General features: G+C 36.8%; 1 protein-coding gene across 1 annotated transcript in view; it reads right to left on the minus strand.

Moving 5' to 3' along the window:
* PIK3C3 (phosphatidylinositol 3-kinase catalytic subunit type 3) overlaps positions 1-6,482 on the minus strand; it is a 116,631-nt gene extending 110,149 nt beyond the window's left edge. Inside the window, exons 1-2 of the mRNA XM_012790299.2 lie at positions 6,326-6,482; positions 2,605-2,793 (exon numbers count right to left, since the gene is read on the minus strand). Of these exons, the coding sequence (XP_012645753.1) occupies positions 2,605-2,793; positions 6,326-6,393 (257 nt within the window). The 5' untranslated portion in view covers positions 6,394-6,482. The remainder of the gene's footprint in view (positions 1-2,604; positions 2,794-6,325) is intronic.
* Positions 6,483-26,558: the final 20,076 nt, after the last annotated feature.

Below are 26,558 nucleotides of genomic sequence, written 5' to 3' on the forward strand. Positions count from 1 at the left end.
ATTTACACTACTTGCCTACAGAATAATATTCACATAAAAAACTTAGAAATTTGCAGTATATACACCTAAAAACAAGAATTCACCCTAAATGTAATTAAAGAAAGTACAAGTTTCCCTCACTATGGGATCTCTTACTGAAGGACAGGACAGATGGAATAGGAAATGACAGGAGAGACTTGGATAAATTCTGGTTGAATTCCTCATTATGAGAACTCATATGACTCACTATCAGAAACTCAAAAAGCAAACAGATTTAGATAATCTGGATCTCATGCTACCTCCATAATACTACTAGAATTAAGAAAATGCAAAAATTCTAATATTAATCTCAAGAGATCTTTTTATGGTATACTTTCTTCTTTCCACAGTTTATAGAGTAATTCTTTTAAGAAAGTACTTATAAAGAATAATGGCTTAAGTTTTGCCTTCCTTCATTTTGATGAATTAGTATTAAATTCAACTTCTGAATACTAAAGAGCAGGATATACAAAATCTATAAATGTTTTCCCTTAATCTCTTACAAAGGATATATTTTTAAGTAAAACCTATTCTCATGTTATTTTACCCAAAACAAGGTATTTTTTTAATCTATTTTCTACACAGCTGTCTCAGACATTTTAATTTCAAAAAGTCATTTTTAATAATTTTACAGTACTTACTTTATTGAGTAGTTTCATAGTTTAAAAACAAATTAAAAAAATTCAGGCCGGGCGCGGTGGCTCACGCCTGTAATCCTAGCTCTCTGGGAGGCCGAGGCGGGCGGATTGCTCAAGGTCAGGAGTTCGAAACCAGCCTGAGCAAGAGCTAGACCCCGTCTCTACTATAAATAGAAAGAAATTAATTGGCCAACTAATATATACAAAAAATTAGCCGGGCATGGTGGCGAATGCCTGTAGTCCCAGCTACTTGGGAGGCTGAGGCAGCAGGATTGCTTGAGCCAGGAGTTTGAGGTTGCTGTGAGCTAGGCTGACGCCACGGCACTCACTCTAGCCTGGGCAACAAAGCGAGACTCTGTCTCAAAAAAAAAAAAAAATTCAAACTTTTAGAGAGTAAACATGGCGGTTTGTACATCCTTGCAAATATAAAATACAAAATAACACAAGAGTTGGCAAATAGGAGGAAGAGGAGAAAAATTTTAATCTTCCTCTAATTGGGAATTTGCTTTTTCTCTAATTTCCTTTTTTTGCCAAAGTATGGAACTGAACCACTGTGTAACTTTCCTTACCAAGAAAAGTGGAATTCCCTACAGTTTTGATCTTCTAGACCTAAATTGGTTTTAACTCTCTTTTGAATGACAGGTCACCTCAAAAAATCTAATGAAAGCTTGGACCTCTGTCCCTGAAAAAATACACAAGACACAAAATTTTGCATATAATCTCAGAGTTTTAAAGATTTCCTGATTCCAGTTTAAGAATCTCTGATACAATTAAGAAATTCTGGACCACTGTTTTAGGTATGATGACGCTACTATAGTTATGTTTAAAAAGAGATATATGGAAATACTTATAGTTAAGATGTTACAGTGTTTGGAATTTGCTTCAAAATAATGGTGGGAATATAAGATTGACCATGAGTTAGTAATTAGTAATTGGGTGATGAACACTAAGGAGTTCATTATATTATTCTCTGTACATTTGCAGGTTTAAAATTTTCCAGAATAAAAAGTATTAAATATATATGTATGCTGTGTGTGTACATATATCTATATGTTGCCACAAAAAAATTTTCTAAGGAAATTACACCATTAAAATAATTGGTTTTGATGTAGCCCAATCACCAGAGTTCAGGCTTCTGGGTGATACCTGATACACACAGAGTTGTACCTTCAACAGCACAGCCAGGCTGTCCATGTGGCCTCATCTTGTCTTCCATTAATACTGTGGGTATAAGCTCCTTCCTTAAAAGCACACCACCTGTGTAATCTGCAATAAGTCTATCAGGGTAGTAAATAAAACTCACTGATCGAACATTAGAACTGCACTAGAGAGTCTATCAAATAAGAAGTGTCAAGAGGTTAGATTAAGGATACACAATATTGTTTTCATGTTCATTACATTTACCCTGAATCCTGACAATGTTTTGCTAATGTACCATGCTTAATAAACCATGAAACTAAAAAATATAGTTTCATACGTAAACTAATAATAAAAATTTTATCTGAAGAGATGACAATAGATTTCTCTCTCTAAAGAACTGAGCTCCAAACATCAGGTTAGACAATATTCCAAACTATCTGTAAGAGTTTATGTGTTCGAGGGTAGAGAATGGTAGAGAATTTAAAGATGCTATAGATGTGTTTTTGGCTTCAGTTATGTTGTAAATCAGTCATGTGCATAACAAAATGTCAATATACTGAACACAAACATAAATTCATTCTATCTCAACTGCAGTTATAATAGTAATATGCATAATACTTTATCTAAGTATGTTACTGCTTCACACTATCTGATCAATACGTATTAAGGTAGGTATTTAATAATACCTATTTCTCAATAAGTATTAAGAAATTCCCCTGTAGCCCCTATTAAATTATTAATATTTGCAACATCCATAAAGAAATAGAAGAATAGTCTGGAATCCACCATATGCAGGAAAACAACTTACTTCCATCTTGTACTAAATGCTTTGTAGGATGTTCTCACTGGCAAGGCCAGAGGTTTCCCTTCTGCAAAAACTTGACAAGTAACATAAAGGTCAGAGCATGTCTCCTGGTATAGCCCTGAAAATTTTAACATTGGGTCTTCTAGGACGGCTTTATAACTCTTTTGTTCTCTCTTCCCCTCCAAGCTTCCTCTGAAAGCACAAGAACAACAATTTTTTAGACATGCATTTTTTGAGCATATATACATGTGCACAAGTAATAAAAAGAGTTTATGTTTGTGTCAAAGTAATCTTACACTACCATTTTCCTATATATGAAATTAAAGTGACTTTTACATATAATATGGGTCTCTTAAAATCCTAACATACCTAAGATCATTCCTATCTTCATCAACATATTTCTCTATTTTAGGCTACGGAATTTTAAACTCTTCCACCAACTCTTGATCTACCATCTACCAGTCACCAATGTTCCAGGCTTTAGTTTCATTTTATTCGAGTTGACCACGATTCATTCATTCTCTCAAAAAACATTTACTGTAGTAGGCATAGGGGCCAAAAAATGAAAGATAAGATAAACAATGAAGTATTAAAAGAAAATGTTAAGTCATGACTTCTGGGGAGAAAAACTCACTTTTAAATGCATTTTGGGGGATACTCTTCCCATGTTTTTATATGTTCATATATTATCTATTCATTTCTTTAAATAAAAAAAAATACAGTGCTATAAGTCATAAAAGATCATTCAGTTCTCAGAGAAACGCACCTTGTCTCTTCTTTAAGTCCCTGTAAATATTTCCATTTGGACGTTCTTTATGAAATAACTTGCTGTTTTCCTGTGTGTTTTCTAGGAAACTCTACAAACTGATTCGGTTCTCAAAGAAAAGCAAGTCTGTTATCCATGCATTTTCTCGCTTCTTTGTGTAATGCACTGTACTATCAATGCACAGGATAGTATTAAAGAGATAACAGCATTTCTTGGACATCAAGATTATATCAGATATTATGCCAGGCATTTTATATATTCTTTCTTACTTTATTTTCAACATATTCTTATTTTATAAATGAGGAAGCAGATATTCAGAGATTAAACTCATTATCTAAGGTCAGAAAGTAAGTAACAGAGCTAAGAATAAAATCCAGGCCAAGGAGGAGCTCCCTCTGTAGTTAGATAAGTCAAAGAGTCTTAGGAGCACTTAACCTGGCTTGGGGCAGGGACTTTATATCCCAGATAGATGTGTGAAATAAGCCTGAACAATATATAGGAGTGGGGGCAATAGAGGTAGGAAGTCATCCCAAAGGGAAAAAACGGCATACATAAAGACAAACACAGGCAAGGCAGTGTATCTGGAGAACTCCAAGTTGTTCAATATAGCTAACGCATAAAGTTCATATGGGGAAGAACCTAGAGGTGAGAATGAAGAGGAGGGGCCAGACAATGAAGCTAAGTAGCCAACAAATTCAGTACAGTGCCTGGCACAAAAAGAACAATTTAAAAATCTGTTAATGGAATTATTTGAACTGAAAGAATAAAATAAGATTTGTATCTATGATTTCAGCAGCAGTATAAGAACATACCAGAGAAGTGGGATGGAAAGCAAGGAGATCCAATTAGAAGAATTTCCATCAAAACAGAAGGAAAAAGGTATACTAAAGCTGTGGCAGTAGGAGAGAAAAAAGAGCACGGAACAAATAAATTTAGCAGGTAGATTCAAGACAACTTGGTGAGATCGAACAGAGAAGGAAAGAGGGGGATGTCTGCAAGACTTGCAGTTTGCCGTGTTAACAAATTGCAGGATGCTGTAACTAATAATCACCAAAATAGAGTGAGAGAAAACACAGGGAGATCAGAGTTAAAGGTAAGCTAATGATGTACCCAACTTTGGACAAGCTGTCTTTATAGTACTTCAGGATATCAGAAGTAACCATGTCCTATGGGCAGCTTGATATTCAATTATCATGCTAAGAAAAGAGATATCAAAGTGCAAGTTATTAAAACCATAGAAAAAGGATGAAAAGGCCTAGGAGAATAAATAGAATAAAAAATTTATTATTCTTGAAAATATGACACTAAATTGTCATTTTCTGCCTCCCCTCCACCAAAACAAACAGAAAATACCCAACAATTGCAGTCTCAGAAGCTACAGCACTTAGTATTGAATTTTGCCAAACTTCTGCTTTATGCTTTTTAGCTCAAAATACTTAATGTATGTACCTGTGTGTATGTTAATGGACCCATTTTTCGGATTGCTTTTTAATGTTCAAAAGTTTCAAAAACTGCATTAATATGTCCAAGAAATACTCAGAGCCACAAGACTGAGGGAAAGCCCTTTATTAGATGATAACAATGAAGATCCTGTATAAACTTCTAGTGGTGTATGCTGCAGAAATGATCTTAAAAACAGGTAAGTAAGGTACCATACAAAGGTACAGTTTTAGTTGTTGACATATTATTTTTACCACCACCACAAACTGAAAAGTAAAGGATTTGTCAGAGACTAAAAAGTGACCTCCAGGCCGGGCGCGGTGGCTCACGCCTGTAATCCTAGCTCTTGGGAGGCCGAGGCGGGCGGATTGCTCAAGGTCAGGAGTTCAAAACCAGCCAGAGCAAGAGCGAGACCCCGTCTCTACTATAAATAGAAAGAAATTAATTGGCCAACTGATATATATATAAAAAATTAGCCGGGCATGGTGGCTCATGCCTGTAGTCCCAGCTACTCGGGAGGCTGAGGCAGAAGGATCGCTCGAGCCCAGGAGTTTGAGGTTGCTGTGAGCTAGGCTGACGCCAGGGCACTCACTCTAGCCTGGACAACAAAGCGAGACTCCGTCTCAAAAAAAAAAAAAAAAGTGACCTCTGAAATAAAAGTAATCAATCATTCAAAGGTACATCTGACAACTCAGAAAATGTATTTATCACATACTGAAGACATGTAGCCCTTTGACACATATTTGTTGAATAGTCACTGAACCTACACAATAATTTTTACCTGATTATGAATGACATGGTTAATAATTCGTAAAAGCTTTGACAACACTCCTATATAAGCACTTTAAAAGGGACAATTTCCAACTCGGTTTTGCCCATCCCCCGTTGTTATATCAGCTCCATTATTTTCATCTCAAGATGTCATGTTCTTAGTCTTTATTTCAACTGTGGTGCCCCCATGGTTTTTCTGCAAGACTTTTTTCATACTGTCTTGGTCCCTTTGCACCTGGCACACTCATCTTTGACTCACTCCCAACTGCTCTGCCTTAACAATGCCAGACTGTCCAAAGTTTCAACCTAAGCCTTTATCACCTCCGGTGCTATTAATACTATACCTATATGCTGCCTCCACTCCACCCCCATTCTAAAGATCTTCCTCTCTCTTCCTCTCCTCTTATTTACGGTGAAACTTGATTTCTTCATTTGTAAAACATAACAGTAATCCCTCAGAAGGCTGAACAGCAAAATACTTAGAAAACCGCAAAACGCTGTGGAATTTAAGGGCTTATTCCTACCGCTGTCCTTCTCATAGAGACCGCGTCTTTAATCCTTCTCCCCCACATGGCCCCTCTCCAAGATTCACTCCTCCGTTTGCCTGGCTACAGCCCTCTAGGGCCGGCCCTAATCCCGGCCTTCAGACCACTCACCATGTTTACTCGCCCCCTACTCCACACAAGCCTCCGCCTCCCCGTCCCTATGCCCAAGCAATCCCATTTCCTGTCCCCAGGATTCTCTTACATTTTAAGCTGCACGTTGATGTCCAGGTCACAACTATAGATATAGTGAAACTTCTCCGCTTCCCCCATGGCACGCTTGGCAAAAGCACCACCTCCAGCTAGAAACTAAGCGCGGGAGAGAAGCCAGAAATTAACCAGCTGAGCCCCACAACACAGGTGCTTCCGGTTCCGCCCCTCAGCCCGCACGCCGCCAATCCCTGCCCGGAGCGAGACCCAGACGCAGAGGAACTTCCCGCCCCAGTGTCGCTTCTGCGCATGCGCCTAAGGTGTCCACCATCTTGCTTAAGGGTAAATAGGATTCCGGAAACACAGCCAATTTGGTTTCCATTCCAGTCTTCCTGTCTTGACAGAACAATTTTTTTTTTTTTTTTAAGAAATGCTATTATTTGCGCTTGAGCTGTACCTAAAATCAATCCCAAAGGAAATTCGATTCTCTGAATGCAAGCTAAACAGATAGCAAGCACAAAAGTTAGAATTTTGCCAAGTTTAAATTCCAGTGCCCATTCCAAATACTGTAGATTTGATCATTAATTTGCTATCTCAAGCAAAGATTTTTTTTCTCTGCTCTAGAGAGTAGGGAAAAGACTAAGCAGAGAACAAAGAAATCTGGGTGATTTATTTTAGGCCCTACTAATATTTATGCTACTTTGGACAAAGTACCTGGCTGCTTGTTTAAACTCAGATCCAATGCAGCTTTCAGGACCCAACCCTAGTTAGAACCTGTTAACTTTCAGTAATAACTCTAGGACACAGATCTGTGAACCCTCTGAGCCCTCATAATGCTTATTTTTATATTTAAGATAATCTAAAATTGTAATCTTCATTTCCAATTGGATTCAAAACTCTTTGAAGGCAAGAATAGTGTGCAATATACTTTTGTGTCTGCCTCGTCTGGTGCCTCCATATAATATATTTCTGAGTTTAATAATTCCTAGTTATTAATTATCACTCATGATAATCTATATTTTCTATGTGTTTATTTCTAGGTGCTGCATTTTAGGAAGACATCACTAGAGTATTGCAAATTAGGGTAATTAAAATGTTGAGGGATCAGGAAAATAATATTTAAAAGGAAGGTTGAAAGCTGTGGAGTTGTTTAATCTGGAAAGGAAAAAAATGGCTAATGCACAATACTTTGCCAAAAGTAAGCTATCAAAAATATTTTCTGAACCAAGGAAGGGATACAAGCAGACTAAAGAAAAATATGGCAGCTATACTCCTACAACTTAAAGTTTAAACAAAAAGAAAACAGCTTTTATTTGTTCCTAACTATAACTGCCACCAATGGGTTGGAACTTACAGGAAATGTAACTTCAACAAACAATGAAAATTGAAGTTTCTAATCATCAGAGCTGTCCAACAGCAAAACAAATTGTCCCAAGTGCCCTGTTTATGGCATAACTCCAGCATTGAGTGTGAAATTTGATATGAAACAGGTTTTTCCAAATTTAAGTAAAATATTGGCAATGTAAAGGACTAAGTTATCTGATTCCAGTGCTGACTTAAATCACTTTCATTATAATGTTATTTAAGTATAAATCTATAACTTAAATCTGTTATTTAAGTATAAATTATCTATATATAACCAAAAAAATTACAAATTAAATATAAATACTTCAAATTAAAAATTTTAATATAACAGTTTTTTTGTTGAAGCTCTACTGCATGTAGTGTGATTACAGTGTTAATATATAGCTTTGACTACTCTTACAGGACTTGCTTTTTGAAATTCAGCACATCTATTCTGCTGAATTCCACATGGCAATTCATTTTTCTAGCCTCTTTTTTCTATTTAAATTGCTATGAAATCTTAATTAGTATAACTGCGATGATGTCATTTGGCTTTAACTTGGTTCCAAAGCATTTTTAAGCCTAGCTCCAACCTTTTCTCATTATCTCATAAGAATCAAAGCAATACTAATTGTCCACCAAACAATTGCAAACACAGCATAAATTATGGCATGAAAATCAAATGTCAGTACTTAGTTATAAGATATTCATTCAATTCAGGATCCATTTATTAAGTTTTTAAAGATTATCACCAAGAGAAAAAATAACCTTAAAAGTTTATTATTGAAGAATCTTAGAAGACTTGACTGTAATTATATTAAATACCTTAGTACAGCAAGAAAAACTAATGTCCCAGTAAGAAAAAAGATTTTGGTAAGTCATGGAAACATGGTAAGGATTTCAGAAACCAAAACTGGCAGTTCCTTTCCTAAATCAACCACAGGTCAGAGAGGTGTTGGTTGGTAGATTTGAATACTAGAGTACAATTGACAGGCCCATCTCTGTAGGTGAGATAGAAGCCTTAGGCATCTTACTTCAAAAGTAAAGGAATGATTTTTTCATTCCCACTTGATTTTTAACAGCTCCTGTATATCACACATACTCATAAAATACAATTTGCATTGCAAGAATCCATGGTGTCCTGTCTGTAGAAAAATAACTTATTGGCATAGATTTTTCTTGGGGTGGTAGGTTACTCCACTGACTATATGATGTTGTATTTAATTTACCTTTAGAATTGCAGTTTTGATTCTATGCTTGTTTTGCCATCTTGTTTCAATTTCATGTTTAATTATTCTAATAACAGATTTCAATGGTGGTTTAGAAATGTTTTGATTGTGCTCCATTTTTTCAATTGCCCAGGACCCACATAATGATAATCAGGTTTGTTTTTTCCCATTTCTATGACTCAATTAATCTTCTTTAATTATAATCTTAAAAAATATACTTACAGCTTTACAAAGCAACCATCTTTATTAAGGTTCCATCAAGAACAAATGACTATGATATTATGAAATTAAAACTATCTTGTAATCCTTTTTCCTAACTAAAACAATTGTTTTTATAAGTTTTCTAATAACTCTAAGCATTTTGGAACTCAGTCACTTGATAGAACAGACAACAATGTTAAGAAACTTGAAAAATTCTACCTCATTATCCAACACTCTAAGCCATTTGTCAAGTGACAATGTAGAAAATGATTGGCTGGAATATTCATGAGTGATCCTAGTATAGGAACCCGCAAGACCTGAGGGGATTCCATTCAAAAAGAGATATGTATTACCTGAAAAGGGGAAAGAATAAAAAACATGACCTATTCTGAAAAACATAATTTTGTATGTGTGTTTCTTTGCAGTATTTCTATTATATAGAGAAGCAACTTCCCTCTCAGTGCCACAAGTGAAAAAACAGAACTTGGATTTGATTGACATCACTGTTGAGCATCTCAGCTATAAAGGAGAATAGAGGTCTTATCTCCTCTAGGAAGTATGATCAGGTCATCCTAAAGAATATGATTGTGGCTGAAGCTCTTTGTTTCTCCTCCTACCCCCAATATAGAAGTGATCTCCAATACTCAAACCTTTGAAAGGAGGTCTCTAAAACAGAACAGGAGTTATCTGATTGTTATTTATATTATCTTGAATCAAGACTTAAACATTTTTTGGTCGAAAACTCCTTGTGCTTAATTCAGTATTTTAGGGTTCTTAATATTTTATTTACTGTCTTAAGTTACTTAATTTGTGTCTGGTAAATAAAAAAGCCTTTCCACTGACTGTTATCCAAGAAGTCCCTAAATTAACTACGATAGATAATTCCTTTTTTGCTGATGCTGTGCTTTCTTTTTATTATAATCTGTTTCTCCATGTACTCTCCTTGACTCAAGTATGGCATGCACTTTCTCATTTACCACAGGTCCCAACATTACTAATTGCCTAAAAGAAGACCTGCTTCATTCGTTTACATTATCTGCTTGACACTGTGGATATTTTAGTTTGTGACTCATGATCAGCTTTTACCTCTTTAACTCTCTTTTAATAGCACTTGTCTGGTAAAATACCAGCTGTGGTGAGTATAATATGACAATAGATCTCTATACCTGTTTCCAGACAGCAGATCACTAGTGGAGAAAATCCACAACAGGACTGACTGGTACATTTGAAAATTACTAATCACCAAGCTTATCATGGGCAAATTGTCTTACTACATTCTATGTTGCATTTCCTCTACAATTGTGCAAAAACTCTTCTCCCCTCTCCTTAACCCTCGGACTTTCCTACTTACTTCCTTCTGTCACTCTCAGCATATGGGCTTACATCCTTCTTCTCAGAGAAACTAAAAACTGTAAACTACTTTCCCCTGCCACCCACCTCCTTCAAAAAGTTATATAGCCATCTGCATCTGTACCAATCTGCTCTTTTTTTTATTTTTATTACAATAAAATTGGCATTGACTCTTCTACTTAAGGCCAATACCTCTACCTGTGTTGTGGATTCTAATACCTTCTGAATTGTTATCTTGTTAGGAAACTTACAGTCATCCGTTTGTCCTTTTTTTCTCCTGCTGGGTACTTCTCAGCATTTAATCTTGCCCAAGCCCTTTCCATTTAAACAAATAAAAGTCTTTCATCTGCACTATCATTCATGTACTACCACAAATTAGAGACTTAGAATTCAACTTTTATTTCTCATATAAACTATAAATTTAGCTCCTAAATATTTCTCGAATCTGTCAACTTCTTTCCATCTTTAATATCATCACTTTGATCCATGTGCCATCATTTCCTTCCTCCTTCCTGTTGAAGAGACAATGTTATATGAACACCAAACTTGCTTCATTTTCCTTCAAACACACAGAAAGACTACATTTCTCAAGCTCATTTGCAGATTGACTGGAAATGGAATTTGGGCATAACAAAAGTGTATCTTGGGCCGGGCGTAGTGGCTCACACCTGTAATCCTAGCACTTTGGGAGGCCAAGGCAGGCCAGGCGGATTGCTCAAGGTCAGGGGTTCGAAACCAGCCTGAGCGAGACCCCCCCGTCTCTACCAAAAATAGAAATAAATTAATTGACCAACTAAAAATATATATACAAAAAATTAGCCGGGCATGGTGGCGCATGCCTGTAGTCCCAGCTACTCGGGAGGCTGAGGCAGTAGGATCGCTGAGCCCCGGAGACTGAGGTTGCTGTGAGCCAGGCTGACGCCACGGCACTCACTCTAGCCTGGGCAACAGAGTGAGACTCTGTCTCAAAAAAAAAAAAAAGTGTATCTTTTCCAGACCTGGCCACAAAACCTCAGTATAATTTGTTCACATCTTAGCTCTCTCCTTTAAACTGTTGCTGGATGCAGAATGTTCATTACAGGGCTCTGAGGTCCTAAAAATTGCCAAACCATGATATAGAATGGACTGAGTCTCTGAATCACTGCTTGTAAAATCACCTGCAAACATCTGATTGGATTGTGACATGAACAACAAGAACATCTTTTATGTGGTTAAACCAATGAGATTTAGGATTAGATTATTAGAGCATTTAGCTACCTTGGGTAATACACCTTCTAACTAGCCTCTTCACATCTATTGTTTCCTGAGTCTCATCGGGTAATGCCTTTTCTAAAGTCTTCTACTTTTTTTTTTTTTTTTTTTTTTGAGACAGAGTCTCACTTTGTTGTCCAGGCTAGAGTGAGTGCCGTGGCGTCAGCCTAGCTCACAGCAACCTCAAACTCCTGGGCTTGAGTGATCCTTCTGCCTCAGCCTCCCGAGTAGCTGGGACTACAGGCATGTGCCACCATGCCCGGCTAATTTTTTCTATATATATCAGTTGGCCAATTAATTTCTTTCTATTTATAGTAGAGACGGGGTCTCGCTCTTGCTCAGGCTGGTTTTGAACTCCTGACCTTGAGCAATCCGCCCGCCTCGGCCTCCCAAGAGCTAGGATTACAGGCGTGAGCCACAGTGCCCGGCCGAGTCTTCTACTTTTTATGTGTTTCTAAATGCTTATCAGTTCTGAGTAATATTCTTTCCTTTATTTTATATTCAGATCATTTCCTTCACCCAGTAGTGGTATTGTTGATTCTTGTTCTTTGTGATAGTTATGTTCTAAAAGTCACAATGAATGCTGAATTAGCAAATACTGAACCATTGCTCCTAGGAGAAATACAGGATCAGGTTCCTGCAAACCTCTGGTAACAACATTTCATCAACTTATGAATACATACCCTTGTTTTATGTGTGTTTATGTTTAGAGACACCTTAGGTGTGTTATTGATTAATTAACATTGAACTTGTGGGCAGCAGCAGTTTGATTCATGCCTGAATGAAGCTTATCTAACACATGTGTATTCTCCATTAGGCACATCACAGCCTGCTTGCACCAAGGAACACTAGACAGCACTCCAGAACCATATTTTGGAGCCATTTCAAACAATGAAATAAAAAAAAAACAGCACAGAAATGCAAATATATAACACTAAATAAGCACAAAAAAAGATGCTTGTTTACAGTGTGAAAGCTGAAACATGAAGGCATAATGTCACCTTGTTTGATTTCACCTGGGAACAGGAACATCAGACTTAAATTTTTCATCACTTGACAAGTGATGTTCACAAGTGGCTGCAAGTATTGATTTGGGGCTTACAAATAGATTTTAGTATATTGGCATATTTGTAATTATGGAACCTATGATTAGTGGGATTTGACTATATATGTTCTCAGAAGAGAACAAAGAGCTTCTCTAGACCAGTGTATATATGATTCACTAGAGGATCTTACTAAAATGAAGATTCTGATTCAGGTGGTGTGGGCCAATTCAGTAGGCCTGATAGTTTTCATTCTTAATGAGTGAAGCCCAAACTGCCTTAAGTAGTACTAATCTCTACTGCCTGTTGCTTTTCATGTAGAGACACAGAAATTGAGTACTGTAGAGATTAAAGTAAATTGCTGAGGGTCATTACAGAGTTGGAATTTGATTAGTTTTCTAGAAGACTTTATAAGAGGGGATAGACTTCTGTGATGCCGACAGGCATCAAATTAAATTAATGGTGAGGGCATCCTAAGAAGCTATGACCTGCTTTGGCTGCTTTCTGCTTCTTCCTTCTCCATTTCTTTTCCAAATCTATTAAGTATCTTGAAGGTCATTTCTAAGCTATGTAGGGTCTTCTTAAGACTTCTTAAAAAGAAGCAAAGTTTTCTAATAGGATTTGTAATAAGCTCAAATAAGAGTTCATTCTATTCTTTCCATCATGCCTACATTCTACTACATATCACAGTGAGTTTGTCCCTTCCATGCTCAAAACCCTTCAATGGCTAATCCCATCTGGTGGAATAAAAGTCAGGGCTCCTTGCTGGGACCTCTACATCTTCTAGGTTCCTCAGCCTACTTTTGGTGTACTGTTTTCTACTGCTTCTCAAGGTAGTCTTTGCTTGTGCTCCAACCAACTGCCTTTTTCTCTTTGACTCATTTTTCTCCACATATCTGTTGCTTATGCTCTATCCTCTCCCCCTAAAATCTTCTCTTTTCCTCATTGTCCCTTTGCCAGGTACCTCCAATCCTGCTAAGTGGGTCACCTTACTTCCTTTCCTCCACTTGGGTGTCGCCCATCACTTCTCTGATGATTCACAGTCCTCTCTCCAAGATGATCCATCCATAGGCAAACATCTACTTGCAACTTTCAATCTTGTCTTTGAGAGCGAGCGGAGTGTTCAAGCTGTTTCTAGTCCACCATCTCAGCTGCCTACTGAATATCAGATTTTAATTAAGCTGCCCTTTATCCATAAAGTTCTTTAATAAAAAATCTTTTAAACTTTCTTATTAGATTTTAGCTAGGACGAACAGTTGATATTTTTGGCTTTTGAACTATTTTTTGTTTTGTTTTACTAAAGTTACTTTTTAAAGTGTAACCAATAAACTGTAACCAAGAATATGATTTAACAAAAGATGAAAGAGGCATCTCCAAAGAGGTAAATGGGTATCCCAAGAAGTCAAGAACTATAAAACAAAAAAGGACTGGTTCCCTGACCAGAAATTGAACTCAGGCCATAGTGGTGAAAGTGTGGAATTTTAGCTACTGGACTGTGAAGTGGGGTAGACTTTGTTGTTAACCACACAGGCAGTTTGAGCTTATAAAGGATTTTACCTTTTTTTTTTTAGGTCAGATTTTTGCTCTTTAATTTAGTTAAAAGAATTTTTAAGGTTAGTCATGATACTATTATATGTCTTTTTAAAAAAATTGATCTTCCTATAAATATAATTATTTAGAATATGAGATTTCTTGAATTTTTCAATTTAATATTCTTTTTAATTTAAAGGATTTATCTTTTGGCCACAGATTAGAATTTTTAATGGTGTATTTATTTTAATAGTTACTTAATACAATAGTCTTTTTATAGTCTGGAGACAGCATAGAAGAAGCAATCTCAAAGATCTCTCCCAAAAAGATTTACTCCTAGGAATAGGCTAAGATGGCAAAAAAACTCTTGTTGCCAGACCAAAAGGATTGAAACAAAGTATCTCAAGAGTTTAACACATCTGGAACAAAAAGTCTCAAATTCCCAGACATTTTCAGACTAGCTATCTGATGTGACTTGAAAATCACTATCCCTGGATGATGGAGGCCACAATAGAGTGCTCCCACTTGGTCACAAATCACTTTCTTAAGGATGTAAAATAAGATGAGAGAGACTCTTGCCTGGTATCTCTCTTTCTAGACAGAACAACACAGAAAGATGAAGACAAAGGAAAATACTATTTCTGGGAGGAAAAGGATCAAACAATATGAATATTCATACCACAAAGTACCAAAGAGTACACCAGAGTTACTACATCCGAAAGCAATCACACAGATCTTATTTTCCCATTAATCAAAATTTTGCAGAGAAGACAGTGACTTTTACGATCTGTTCAGCCAGATTGCACAGACAAAAAGGCCAGGAGCTTGGATGGTAAGAAATTCTTCCCCTTTTGCCAATTGATCAGGTCCTGGAGTCCCTTCACTGTGGCTTTCAGAAGAGTGGAGATTTGGTCCTGTTTTGGACACCAAACTTTGGAGGCTAAAGGAAAAACTTCCCCATGTCCTCTGAAGCCTTGCTAAAAAATTAACTCACAAAAAGCAGATTCATTAGAAAAAAGACATATAAATTTATTTAATGTGCCTATGGGAGCCTTCAGAATGAAGATGTAAAGATAAGGGAAATTGTATATTTTTTCTCTGATACAAACTCTCTGATACAAATTTAAAACTATCTTAGTGGATTTAACTATTTATAATTTAAATCAAAACAATATAAAATTATATGAAGAAAGAAATATTCTGAAGGTAAAATTATACAATATGCTATTTTTTCTACTCAGGTTTAACACAGTATAGACAGCTATGTAGAAGTATAATTAGATAAAAAGGGTAAACTCTAATGTTAATAAAACGTTCTGTCTATATAGATTCTTCTTGGCCTGAGTACAAATTCTTTCCTTCTGGGAATGGAACAGGACCCTCTCTGAAATGGGAGTCTTATGACCTACAGTCAAACAAGGAAAGTCAGATAATTTTTATATGATCAGTTTTTACACAAAAGGTGAGAAAAAACTAGAGTAAGATTTTTGAGGTTTATGGGGTGGCTTTGGGAAAAAGAGGTTCTGTTTTCTATAACCTGCCTTGGAAAAGAGGGATTCTAGTTTCTATGACTAACCTCAGGAGAAAATGAGACTGAGAAACAGGAGAACACAATAAGGTCAGAAAAAAATCTTTTATTTTTGAGACTATTTCTGAGGCCTTTATTCTGAGTATTGTTTCTGAGTCCCAACACAACCATTCTGCCAAAAATCTCCAGTCTTTGCATCTGTGATATTCTCTCTATTGCAATAGCCTGAATAAAATCAATTTCTTTGTGTGTTTAGGCCCCAGATTCCAAGTGTCTCCAAACAACCCTGGAGTGAAATCCAGGATTTAATTGAGAGTTTGTAATTTCAGTGAAATTATTTCCTCTTTAACCTTAGTTTCAGCGTCTACTCTATCCACCTTCTCTTTTCCCTTTTGATGACTGGAATTTCATCCTACAGTTCTTATATCTATTGATTAAGCATATTGTGTTGTTGGGACCCTCTGCAAGGGGGCTGACTTCTCTGAGCACAATAACTCTCTGATACAAATTTAAAACTATCTTAGTGGATTTAACTATTTATAATTTAAATCAAAACAATATAAAATTATATGAAGAAAGAAATATTCTGAAGGTAAAATTATACAATATGCTATTTTTGTCTTTATTTGTATTTGATGTGTGGTTATTTAACATGATACATATACATTTTGAATGCATTTTAGTATTCACATTCTTCATCAACTTTACTATTATCATATTGGAAGTGTTTTTCAGTGCAATGTACGGAAGCTAAGGAATCCAGTTTCCTATAGAAGGTGCCATTCTAAAATGCTACTTTTTCTAATACTAATTTGAATAGTCCTGTCATGACTTATAATCTTTCTATGGTTTGTTTATATATTTTTTCAGCATCACAGATGATCTCACCTCAAAAGTAAAAGAACCTTACAGAAAGGGGCAGCCTTGCAAAAATAACAGGAAAATACCTAATTCCGCAATTTCCTAGGAACAGTTAAAGATCAATCCTATGAGTTCTTCCGCTAACAGTTACCCCACGGGAGTTCTATTTTGCACAATTTCTGAAAAGAGCTGAACAGATGGAAAATAGATGTAAATCTTTCTCTTTAAAATTGTTTTTTAGGAATCTGCTTTTACAGAGTTCCTGAATAAACAGCATGAGAATGAGCTACAGCCTCAACCATATCTGGAGGGCAGAGTCACATCTCCTGCGATAATCCAGGGAAAAACTCTTGGACTTTGGACATCTGCTGCCACTTTTGTTATCAACTGACAGCCACCACTATTTTTTTCCTCTTTGCCCTCCTTAAAATCAGCAAGCTTCTTGGCCTCAGGGCCGGCACTCCCTTCTCTTTATTTGGCATGCCACGCCATCTCCCTCCTCTCCCTCTCTTTCCTCTCTCTCACTCTCTCAGTCTCTCTCTTTTTCTAAAAGGAGAGAATAAACTTTTTACTTTTATATATACTAACCTCTGCAGGAAAAGCTTTTCTCCACCCAAACCATGAGCACCTACTAGGCTTTCCACCATAACACTCACCTTTGCTTAATTTCATTTGAACCAGACTTGCATGTTATATGGGTGAGATTATTAGAACTACAAAATGGTAGCATGTATTTATGGGTATTACTATATGTAAACTATAAGCTTTTATGTATTCAACACATGTGTGGAACACCTAGAATGTATAAGGTACATTGCTATGTCCATTGGCACTTTTTAATTTAGCATACTGCCTTTTCTTTGCAATTGTTACATGTGTTTGCTTTTTTACTCACATCGATCAGCATGGAATATGATCATACTTACTAAAGATCTCAGAACAGTACTGGCAGATATACTGGCAGAACAGTACCTGACAGATATTGGCACTCAAAAACAAAAGTACTTATGTTAAATTGCTTAGCTTTTAAGTAACTGCTTCTAGGTGAGTGAGAGTGAGCTTTTGCAAATCCCTGTTTTTATTAACATACTAATCTTTTAAATATTGAGGCAAATAATAAACTAAATAACCTAAGGGCATCCCATTGGAGCAACTAGGATAAAAGTTTCTTCAAATGTGAGCCAGTATGTTTGATTTTCCTAGTAGCCCCAGAAAGAATGGCAATTTAAGAAAAAGCAAAAGCAAAACTTTCCATTTCTGTTTTGCCTTATGTATTAATAAGAAAGTTGGGGTGGGAGGAGGTGGTGATAAGGCTCTATTCTGTACATTCAGTAGTTGTTAAGACAGTAGGCAGAGATTCAGAGAAAAGGGGGGAGAAAGAAACATCAACAGCATCACTTTCTGTGGTACCCAGTTTTATACCTAAGGAGACTGGCAGGGCCATTGATGTGATTTGAATCTCAGAGTGAATTCATAAACTCTTTTTTGCCTTTTTCCTTTCCTCTCCACACCTCATCAATCTGAGATTATATCTGCACAGAGGCAGTCTCCAAAATTACGGAGCTGGGCTGCTTCCTGATGTATATTTGTATTTTAACAAAGAGAGAGATGCCTGGGGCAGGGTCATTCTCTGACCCCAGGCAATCGTCCTTCACCACAGAGCAGTCCCAGGACTAAACCTGAGCTAGAAAACAAACATGTCTGCCCCATCAGCTGCTAACTTGCCTCCTGCTTTTTGAAGAAAAGGCTTTCTCCTGCTCCTGCCTAATGAGTGCTGCCTGCCACTCTCTTGGGCTGGCTTTTATAGCGTCAAGAGCCCTCTGCACACACATTGAGTCTTCTCTCTGCTTTGCACTTCAAGAACTTAGAAAGCTTCAGGGGAAAATAAGGATTCAGGATTTTTTTTTCTACCTCCATTTTGATGAGCATTTGCTTTCCCTGCAGGACGCATTGAAATACCTTGAAAACTCACATGCTGTTTTCAGGGCATGGAGCACTCGGGCAGAGAGCATGTGGTCTGCTGAACCAGGGTGGGTATGCGAGGAGATCTTTAGTAGTGTTGGACCAAGAGCACACTGATCTCCTCCTCCTCACCTTCCTCCATCCAGGCCTATCAGGTAAATGAGAGTGACCAAGGCTACAGAGAGGGAGACAATAAATGACAAAAACCCAGAATGGTTGTATTGTCCTCAGCTTCAGTTGCTATACCTCTCTCTGCCTTCTCTAGCTTTTCTCATCAGGCCTGCCATGGCCCTCTACTTGCAGACTCAATCCCTTCCCAATGTCCAAGTTGATCCAGAATGAACAGGAAATTCAATTCTATGTTCTAACCTTCACCCTGACTCTAGCACATACCCAAACACATACACATCTTCTCCAATCCAGTGGAGAGACTGATCTAGAAATGTGGTCTCTTGCATTAATGCTTCAGTATACGATTGGGCTGACTCCAGACATTACAGTTTGGCGAAAAAACAGTGGCCTGGAGCTCCGGCCCTCAATAACTAAGGGAAAATCCTGGTCCTCTGAGGGAAGAGTTAGGGGGTGGAAGTGTTGGACTTTAATGGCAGGTGCTTGGAAAGAGCTAGGGGCTTGCAGCAGGGCTATGGCATGACTCCTAGGTCCTAGGCATATGAGCCCCTTTCATCAAAAGAAAATACTAAAAAGGATGTTTACAACCACATTAGTAAAAAATGAATATAATTCAGATTGAGTTATATTCACACTTTTTCTTCTGATTGTAAAAGAAACTAAAACTAGTGCTAGTTATACTTATTGTGATGATAGTGAAAAGATAGTTTTTTTAGCCTCCTGTATTAAAAATATCAGCTATCTATAGTCACAATTGGTGATCACAACAGGGAGAGATCAAGAGAGCTTGTCATATTCATTTAACAATTGTGGGAAACATTATATTGATCAGAAGCTTGGCTCCTGGAGCTAAATTTGTCCCAACTAGCTGGTGACCCTTGGATGAGTTACTTAATTCCTTTAAATTATTTTTAATTCTTCTGTTTATTGTCCATGTAAAATTATTTAACATAATTTCTTGGAGTCAGCAGTCACTCAATAAATGTTTAATATCAGCAACTATAATCACTATTGAATGCCTGCTACATGACAGGTACTCTGCAAGGTCTTGATTCAAGGATACCCTCAAGGAGTTCATAATCCAGTGGTAAGACAGTGAAACAAAGAATCATCACCACTGCCACACCCTCCAAAAATGTTGTGCATGTTGTGATAGAAATATGCACAGTGGACTTTTAAACTACAGTGAAAGTTACTAAATACCAAAAGGAGCCAGAGAATTCTTAAGTAAGATGGTGGCATTTGGGTTGTGTGTGTGTGTGTGTGTGTGTGTGTGTGTGTGTATGTATGTGTATCTATGTGTAGGATGGATAGTCATAATTGTTCTGAGGACATATGCTTTTTTAACCTGAGTTGTTTAAAATTCCCCTGCCCAGTCCCACACTGCCTTGAGAAGGCAAGTGGAATAAAACAGGTGTCTTTCCCCTATAGTCTTCTCTGGGTGGGCAAAGCTGCATGGAGGAGGAAGCAACACCCCTGTGTCTCATTCTATCCACCCTCCCTTTCTTATTCCTCCCTTATACAAGCTCTCAATCTGTGTCAGCATGACAAGTTACCTGGTCATGAGAGACCAAGGTAAAGAGTGACACAAGTAAGTGTTTTCTGTGTGTTTTTTCATTGCTTTGTCTCTTCTTTCTTTCTTTTTCTCTGCAAGTTTATTTTTGCTAAATGAGCAGCAAGAACCCCAAACTTACTGTTTCTCAGAATCAACAGCAAAGAGCCTTGCACTGCTGATAATGTTTGGAGTTTTTCTCTCTCTGGGATTATAGGCCTTTTCGCAATGCTGATGCACGGTTTTTAGCTATGTTAGTTCTGTAATGTTAGTGCTGAATGTTTTCATAATATTCCCCTGGTAGTTAGAAGCAGGGAAAGATTTATTTTAAAGGGGAAAAAAAAGAGATCATTATTTTAGCCCCAGAGTCACAAGTTAAGAAAGGAAACTTGGAAAGTATAAATACAATACTCTCAGCTCAAACTCCAAACCACCTCGGGTTTCGCTCAGCTCTATTTATTTATCATTTCAATTACAGAAGAGATCTTTTGCTACAAAGAGCTATATTGTGTCTATTTTCTGAATGAAGAAAAGGCAATTTAAGACAATTTAAACTTCAAACTATTTTATATGAATATTTTATCCACCTTTGAACATTTTAGGAACTGAATAGCTTTACCTACAATTTCTTTTCATCCTGAAATCATAAGAATTCAAACAATTTGTTTTCCATCTTTTGAGATATTTCTTGTACCCCTTTCTACTGAAGCTTAATTATATTATGCTTTACAATGATAAAAAGGTTCACTTGTTTTAAAAATCATGTGATTTTCATAAGCCAAAGATACTTAAAGATTCCACTGATTTACATGCTACTCTGGCTGTTCTAAAACATGTTGTATGTTCAACGATGTTTTTTCCTGCAGACCATAGAGAATTCACATGGTATGGTATATATTTTCTCATGGTACCATAAAGACCTAACACTGCAAAAAACAACAAAAACACACACAAAAAAACAGCCATGTGTCCAGGTACATTTTAAAGATATTGTTGACTATTTCAAATTAAATTGCAATCTTCCCATTTCAGTGGAAAAATCCAATATGTTAGGATGAGACATTCATCACTAATTCAGATTAATTATGGAGACTAGTGAAATAAATCATAAGCTCTATTAAAGCATTTAATAATAAAGATATAAATATTCACTAGAAACATAGTCCCCCTCGATATAACTTTGTATATAATTATATGTTTTCACAAAGTTCAAAACTAAGAAGTTGATTATTTCTTTACCTTTTCTGAACAGACCAAAATACTGGTATTAACTTTATGGCATGGGATTGTCCTTCAACATAGAGATTGAAGGAAGAAATCTGACCTAAATAAATAATGACAAGTATATAAAGATAAACATTTAGTCAAAAATTATACTTTGCAGTATGATTTATAGTAGCAAAAATATAAATAAGGAAATAATCTAAATGTCCAACAAAAGGAGATTGTCCATATAAATTAAGATTTATCCCGAAGAAGGCAAATTCTGCTGCCAATAAAATAAAATTTCCCAATAATTTTAGTCTCACAAAGAAATGGTCAGGACAGTGTTAGATTAAAATAGTCAATATTTAAAACTAAGCACACTATATGAATCCAATTAATGCACCTATATAGACCAAAAAGAAAAATACTGAAAAGTATATTCCAAATATTGACAATAGTAAGATTAAAGATATGTTTAGTTTCTTCTTTAAACGTTTCTATATTTTTTATATTGTGATTCTATATTGTTTTCCATAATAAGCATGTATTATTTTTCTAATAAAAATTACAATAAGGTTTTTAAAAGTCAAATAAAAAAGATTTGAATATCAGATTTGAAGACAAGCCCAGCACGAGATTCATAAAAAAGTATTTATTCTTTAAAATCTTGAAATATACAGACCATAATTAAGTATAGAATGTTCTCATGTGTATCTGTCTAGCTGTTTTAGTAAAATGTCTTTTTGTATGTGTTAGAATGAAAATAAAGGATGGTTATGTTAAATCACATAAAATGCACAATAGTGGGAAGAAATTACTCTTGAAATCAAATGACAATGACTGAAATTTTAAAACTCATTCATTCCTCCAAAATACTTTTACCTGGGAAGATTGCTGGTCAGGCTGGCTCCTACCTGTGAATCTGAACAGTGTCTCACCTGTCTGCATTAAAGAATCACATCCCAAACTTTTGGTCATGGCCAATAAATAGATCAACTAAAAAACTCTGTACTTAACAGAACAAGCAGACATAAGAAGACTCTGAATGGTGGGAAGAAGGAGGTGGACTGCCTAGGGACTTCAAGACTTGAGCGATTGCAGGGCAGTGAGTTCCTTGGATTTTCTTATTGCCACCCGTATATCCTAGATGGGGCCCTACAGAAGCCCCCCAACCTGGAATCACCAACAGGCACAAACAAAAAAGCTCTAAGAAAAGCCTGATTTCCCTAGTCAAAGCACTGGGAAAAGGCAGCTTAACAGAATAGGAAAACCATGAAGAAAACAGACAAACAATCCCACTGTAGTTTCAGTGAGGGTCTACCCAAGGGTTGGTCTTTCACCCTAACCCTATTCCTTGTTTAAAGGGAACAAATAGCAGTGTGCTCAGTCTCCTGCAGAACTGAGTGGAGAGCTGATGTCCCATTTCCCTCTAATCCCCCAAAGGACCCATCAGTACTTCTGTTACCACAGCAAGGTCCCACAGCAGGCTACAGAGAAAGGGCATATTGTATTGCTTGATGATCCCATTGCTCTTTTTATACAAAAACACACCTTGGAGAATGTGGACATCCTAAGTTCTGAGCTACTTATTTGCGTGCTTACTTTTCAAATCTTTGCTTCCCTTCCTCCCTTCACCTGAAAAGGTTCAGGTGACACAAAAGGAAAAGAGGTAAATCACCTTCACTTTAGGGTTTCAGAGTTCAATGGGGGAGTGTGGCATTGACATGACCATGTGGTAAGATATGTCAGTAGAAGTTGTGCCAAATGGAGACATGGCTTACAGGTTTGATTCTTATGAGAGAACATACATTTATTTTAAAATGTTGGTGCTAACCCTATTATTAGGTGATGGTAGCATAGATCATGTGTGGAAACCTTTCTATTTGCTGATAGCTTGTAACAGATACTACCCAAGAATAGGAAATTTATTCAGATTGTGAATAACTAAGAGTCGCCTTCATAACAGATCAACTTCTTATAAGGCAGCTTTGTGCAGGGCTAATGGCATGCAGCAACCCCAGAACACCTGCACCCAGGGTCAGACTGTGGTGTCCACACTTGGACTGTGTGACATTCTCAATGCAGAGAACCACAGAAAGGGCATAACCACAGGGAACAGGGTCCTTCTCTTGGAGCCCAGCCTCATTGTGGAACCAGTACTACTTAGCTAAGTACCTTGTTCCACAGAGTGACATAAGAATTGAGAAGACACACATTTGCCAACTCTCTGCCTTGGGGTTTCAGCCTGAACCAAGTGAAACACTTTTTGGTGTTGCTCTAAACTGTTAAAAATTTTTAAAAATCAATATCTGTATGAGGAAACAAAAATTCAGACTAAGTCTTTTGATGAAGGACTCAAAACCAAGAGAGGTGGAATTAGGATTTCTGAGCAGTCTTTTCACTATCAGGCTAGGACCTTCTTTACCTCATCAAACTATCATTCCTTGAAGGATTCAATCCAAAGGAGATATAAATTCCAAATACGGTAAAAAATGAGAAAATATATTATTCATAGCTTAAAAAGTTAAAAAGCAAACTCTTTGGACTTAAATGTTTAAAGAGAGGGGAAATTCCCATTATGGACAAGATAGAGGCATCAATGTTTTATTTACTAATGTTATGAGGTCTATGTGTATTTATCTTTAAAATTTGAGGAGCTGACCTAATCAGCTCCATTAAAAATGCTATTTTTTCATGTCCCATATGCCTTTAACTGAATCAGAAATAGATTGATCACACATTTTTTAGGTGGTATGATATCAAACAAGAAATAATCATTAATGTTGATATAATTTGACTAAATTTTCCTTCATATTTACTTTTGTTTTAAAATAATATTTAATTTTACTAGGATGCATGTTCACCTACATCAGTATTTTGATCTATTCTGTCTCTGGTCTATTTTGGTTTTGACCTATTCTGCACAACAGTATCAGGGTAGTTTTTCTAAGTTGGTGTTTATCATGTTTTTTACCTTTACCTTTGTGCATAAGGTATCATATGTTAACACATCTACTGTCTGTAGTGGACAACGGCTGGGGGACAGTTCAGCCCACAAGGCCATCTCCTTTCTGGGAGACATTTGATTTACAGGGTGAGCTTCCAACAGCTCTGTGTGTTCCATGTGATCCAGCCTCCTGGCCTACAGTTGATGGGGTTGGTGGAGCACATCTGACCTGAGCAGCACCCAAATATCATTGTTCTGGGGACTTGATATTGGAATCTAGAAATGGTCAGTCTATAGCTGCAACTGTAACGTGTAAACAGAAGCTAAGAAAGCCAGTTTGGAGAATGAAAGAGAGAGAAGAATGAGAAAGACATGATGAAAGAACTAGAGGTAATGTTCAGAGAAAGTAGTTCTACCAGCTTTCCCATATCTGATTCTCAACTTTGGAGGCATTCCTGCATTGGGGTTCTTTTAAACCCTTCCACATCATTTTAATAATTTCCTCTCTTTGGCTTATGTTGGCTTGATTGGTTTCTGTTATTTGCAGTTAATGTGTCTTATCGAATGCATTGGATTTCAAGCCTCTGTGAGATCTGGACTTATACTTCATGGTCAGCCATATTCTCCAGTAATTTTGAGTGTATTCAGTACAGTCTTTATTCTCCTTTTTTACTCACATGAACCCACCACTCTCCCTTTGCTCAAATTGCATATATTAGCCCAGAATGTATTCCTTTTTTCCCCAAATAATAACTATTCTTGATGTGACTCAAGCTGAACACTCTTTTTATACAGATTTGCTCCCTCTTTAGACTTATAGTGAATATTAGTCAGAATTGGTAGATTGTGATAACAGATCATTTTGAAATAGTCATCTAACAAGTGTTTATTTCTTGCTCATGCTACATTTCTAATAGGGTATCTGGGATTTCTCTTCCACACAGTCATTCAAGGACTGATACATAAATTCTAACTGGAACACACAGTAATCTTGACTACTGAGATTAGATTGGTTCCTTTCAAACAAATTGTGGGATGTAATGTCCCAGTTATTTAGAAACAAGACCTTAGGTATACTCAAACCTATGTGTATCTGTAAACCAAGAAATAAGTGAACAGAATTTAATATTTTAGAATTCTGAGATTCTCAAAATATCTGTTATAATATTCTAGAACTTAACAGTCTGATTATTTCCTGCCCAAGTAGATGCAAAGGCTTCTGAAGTTTTGTTTATAATGATCAAACACTGAAATTTTGGGAAGACAAAAGAAGGAAGAGGTGGCAGCTAGTTTTGGTGAAAATTTTCCCTGTAGATATTATTTTTTCCTTCGTTTAGGAAAAAATAGAAGCCAAGACTCTGTCAATATTCAAGGTTCAAAGATGAAAAATGCTACATGAATGAAAAATAATTCTGTTTGGTCAACATGATGCAATCAGAGACATATACTAACTTATTTAATTTGTATCTTTAAGTAAAATTAAGAAGATAATACGTTGGCCAGGTGGTGTGTGGTGTGGTGGCTGACACCTGTAACCCTAGGATTTTGGGAGGCTGAGGCTGGAGGATGGCTTGAGCCCAGCAGTTCTAGACCAGCCTGAGCAAGAGCAAGACCCCACCTCTACTAAAAATAGAAAAAAATTAGCCAGGTGTGGTGGCACATGCCCATAGTCCCCACTACTTGGGAAACTGAGGCAGGAGGATTGCTTGAGCCCAGGAGTTTGAGGTTGCTGTGAGGTAGGCTGACACCGCAGCACTCTAATGTGGGCTACACAATGAAACTGTCTTTAAAAAAAGGAAAAAGCTAATACTTTGATAATTAATCCTTTATACTTCTACTTATGTCTTAGAAGGAAATAAGTCAAGATAAGAACCCTGGACCTGTCTCTCTTGTGCCTTCACACTCCCTAAAATTCTCCCCCCTCTCACCTTACCATCCTTAGTGAAAGGACATTGGTGAGAAGGGAAAGGAGATGGAAGAAGGGGCACTTGTCACAGAACAGGGCTCCTGGGAGTAGTAGTATATCTATTTTACGAAGATTAAAGTCCTGATACCCGTCCCAACTCCTCTAGTTCTCCCTGGGACTGAGAAGATGGGGACTCATTCCATTCTTTAGCCCTGAGTCCACCGTAAGCCATCTATCCACAGGGAAAGA

This window comes from Microcebus murinus, chromosome 17 (genome assembly GCF_040939455.1).
Source record: "Microcebus murinus isolate Inina chromosome 17, M.murinus_Inina_mat1.0, whole genome shotgun sequence".
Lineage (NCBI taxonomy): Eukaryota > Metazoa > Chordata > Mammalia > Primates > Cheirogaleidae > Microcebus > Microcebus murinus.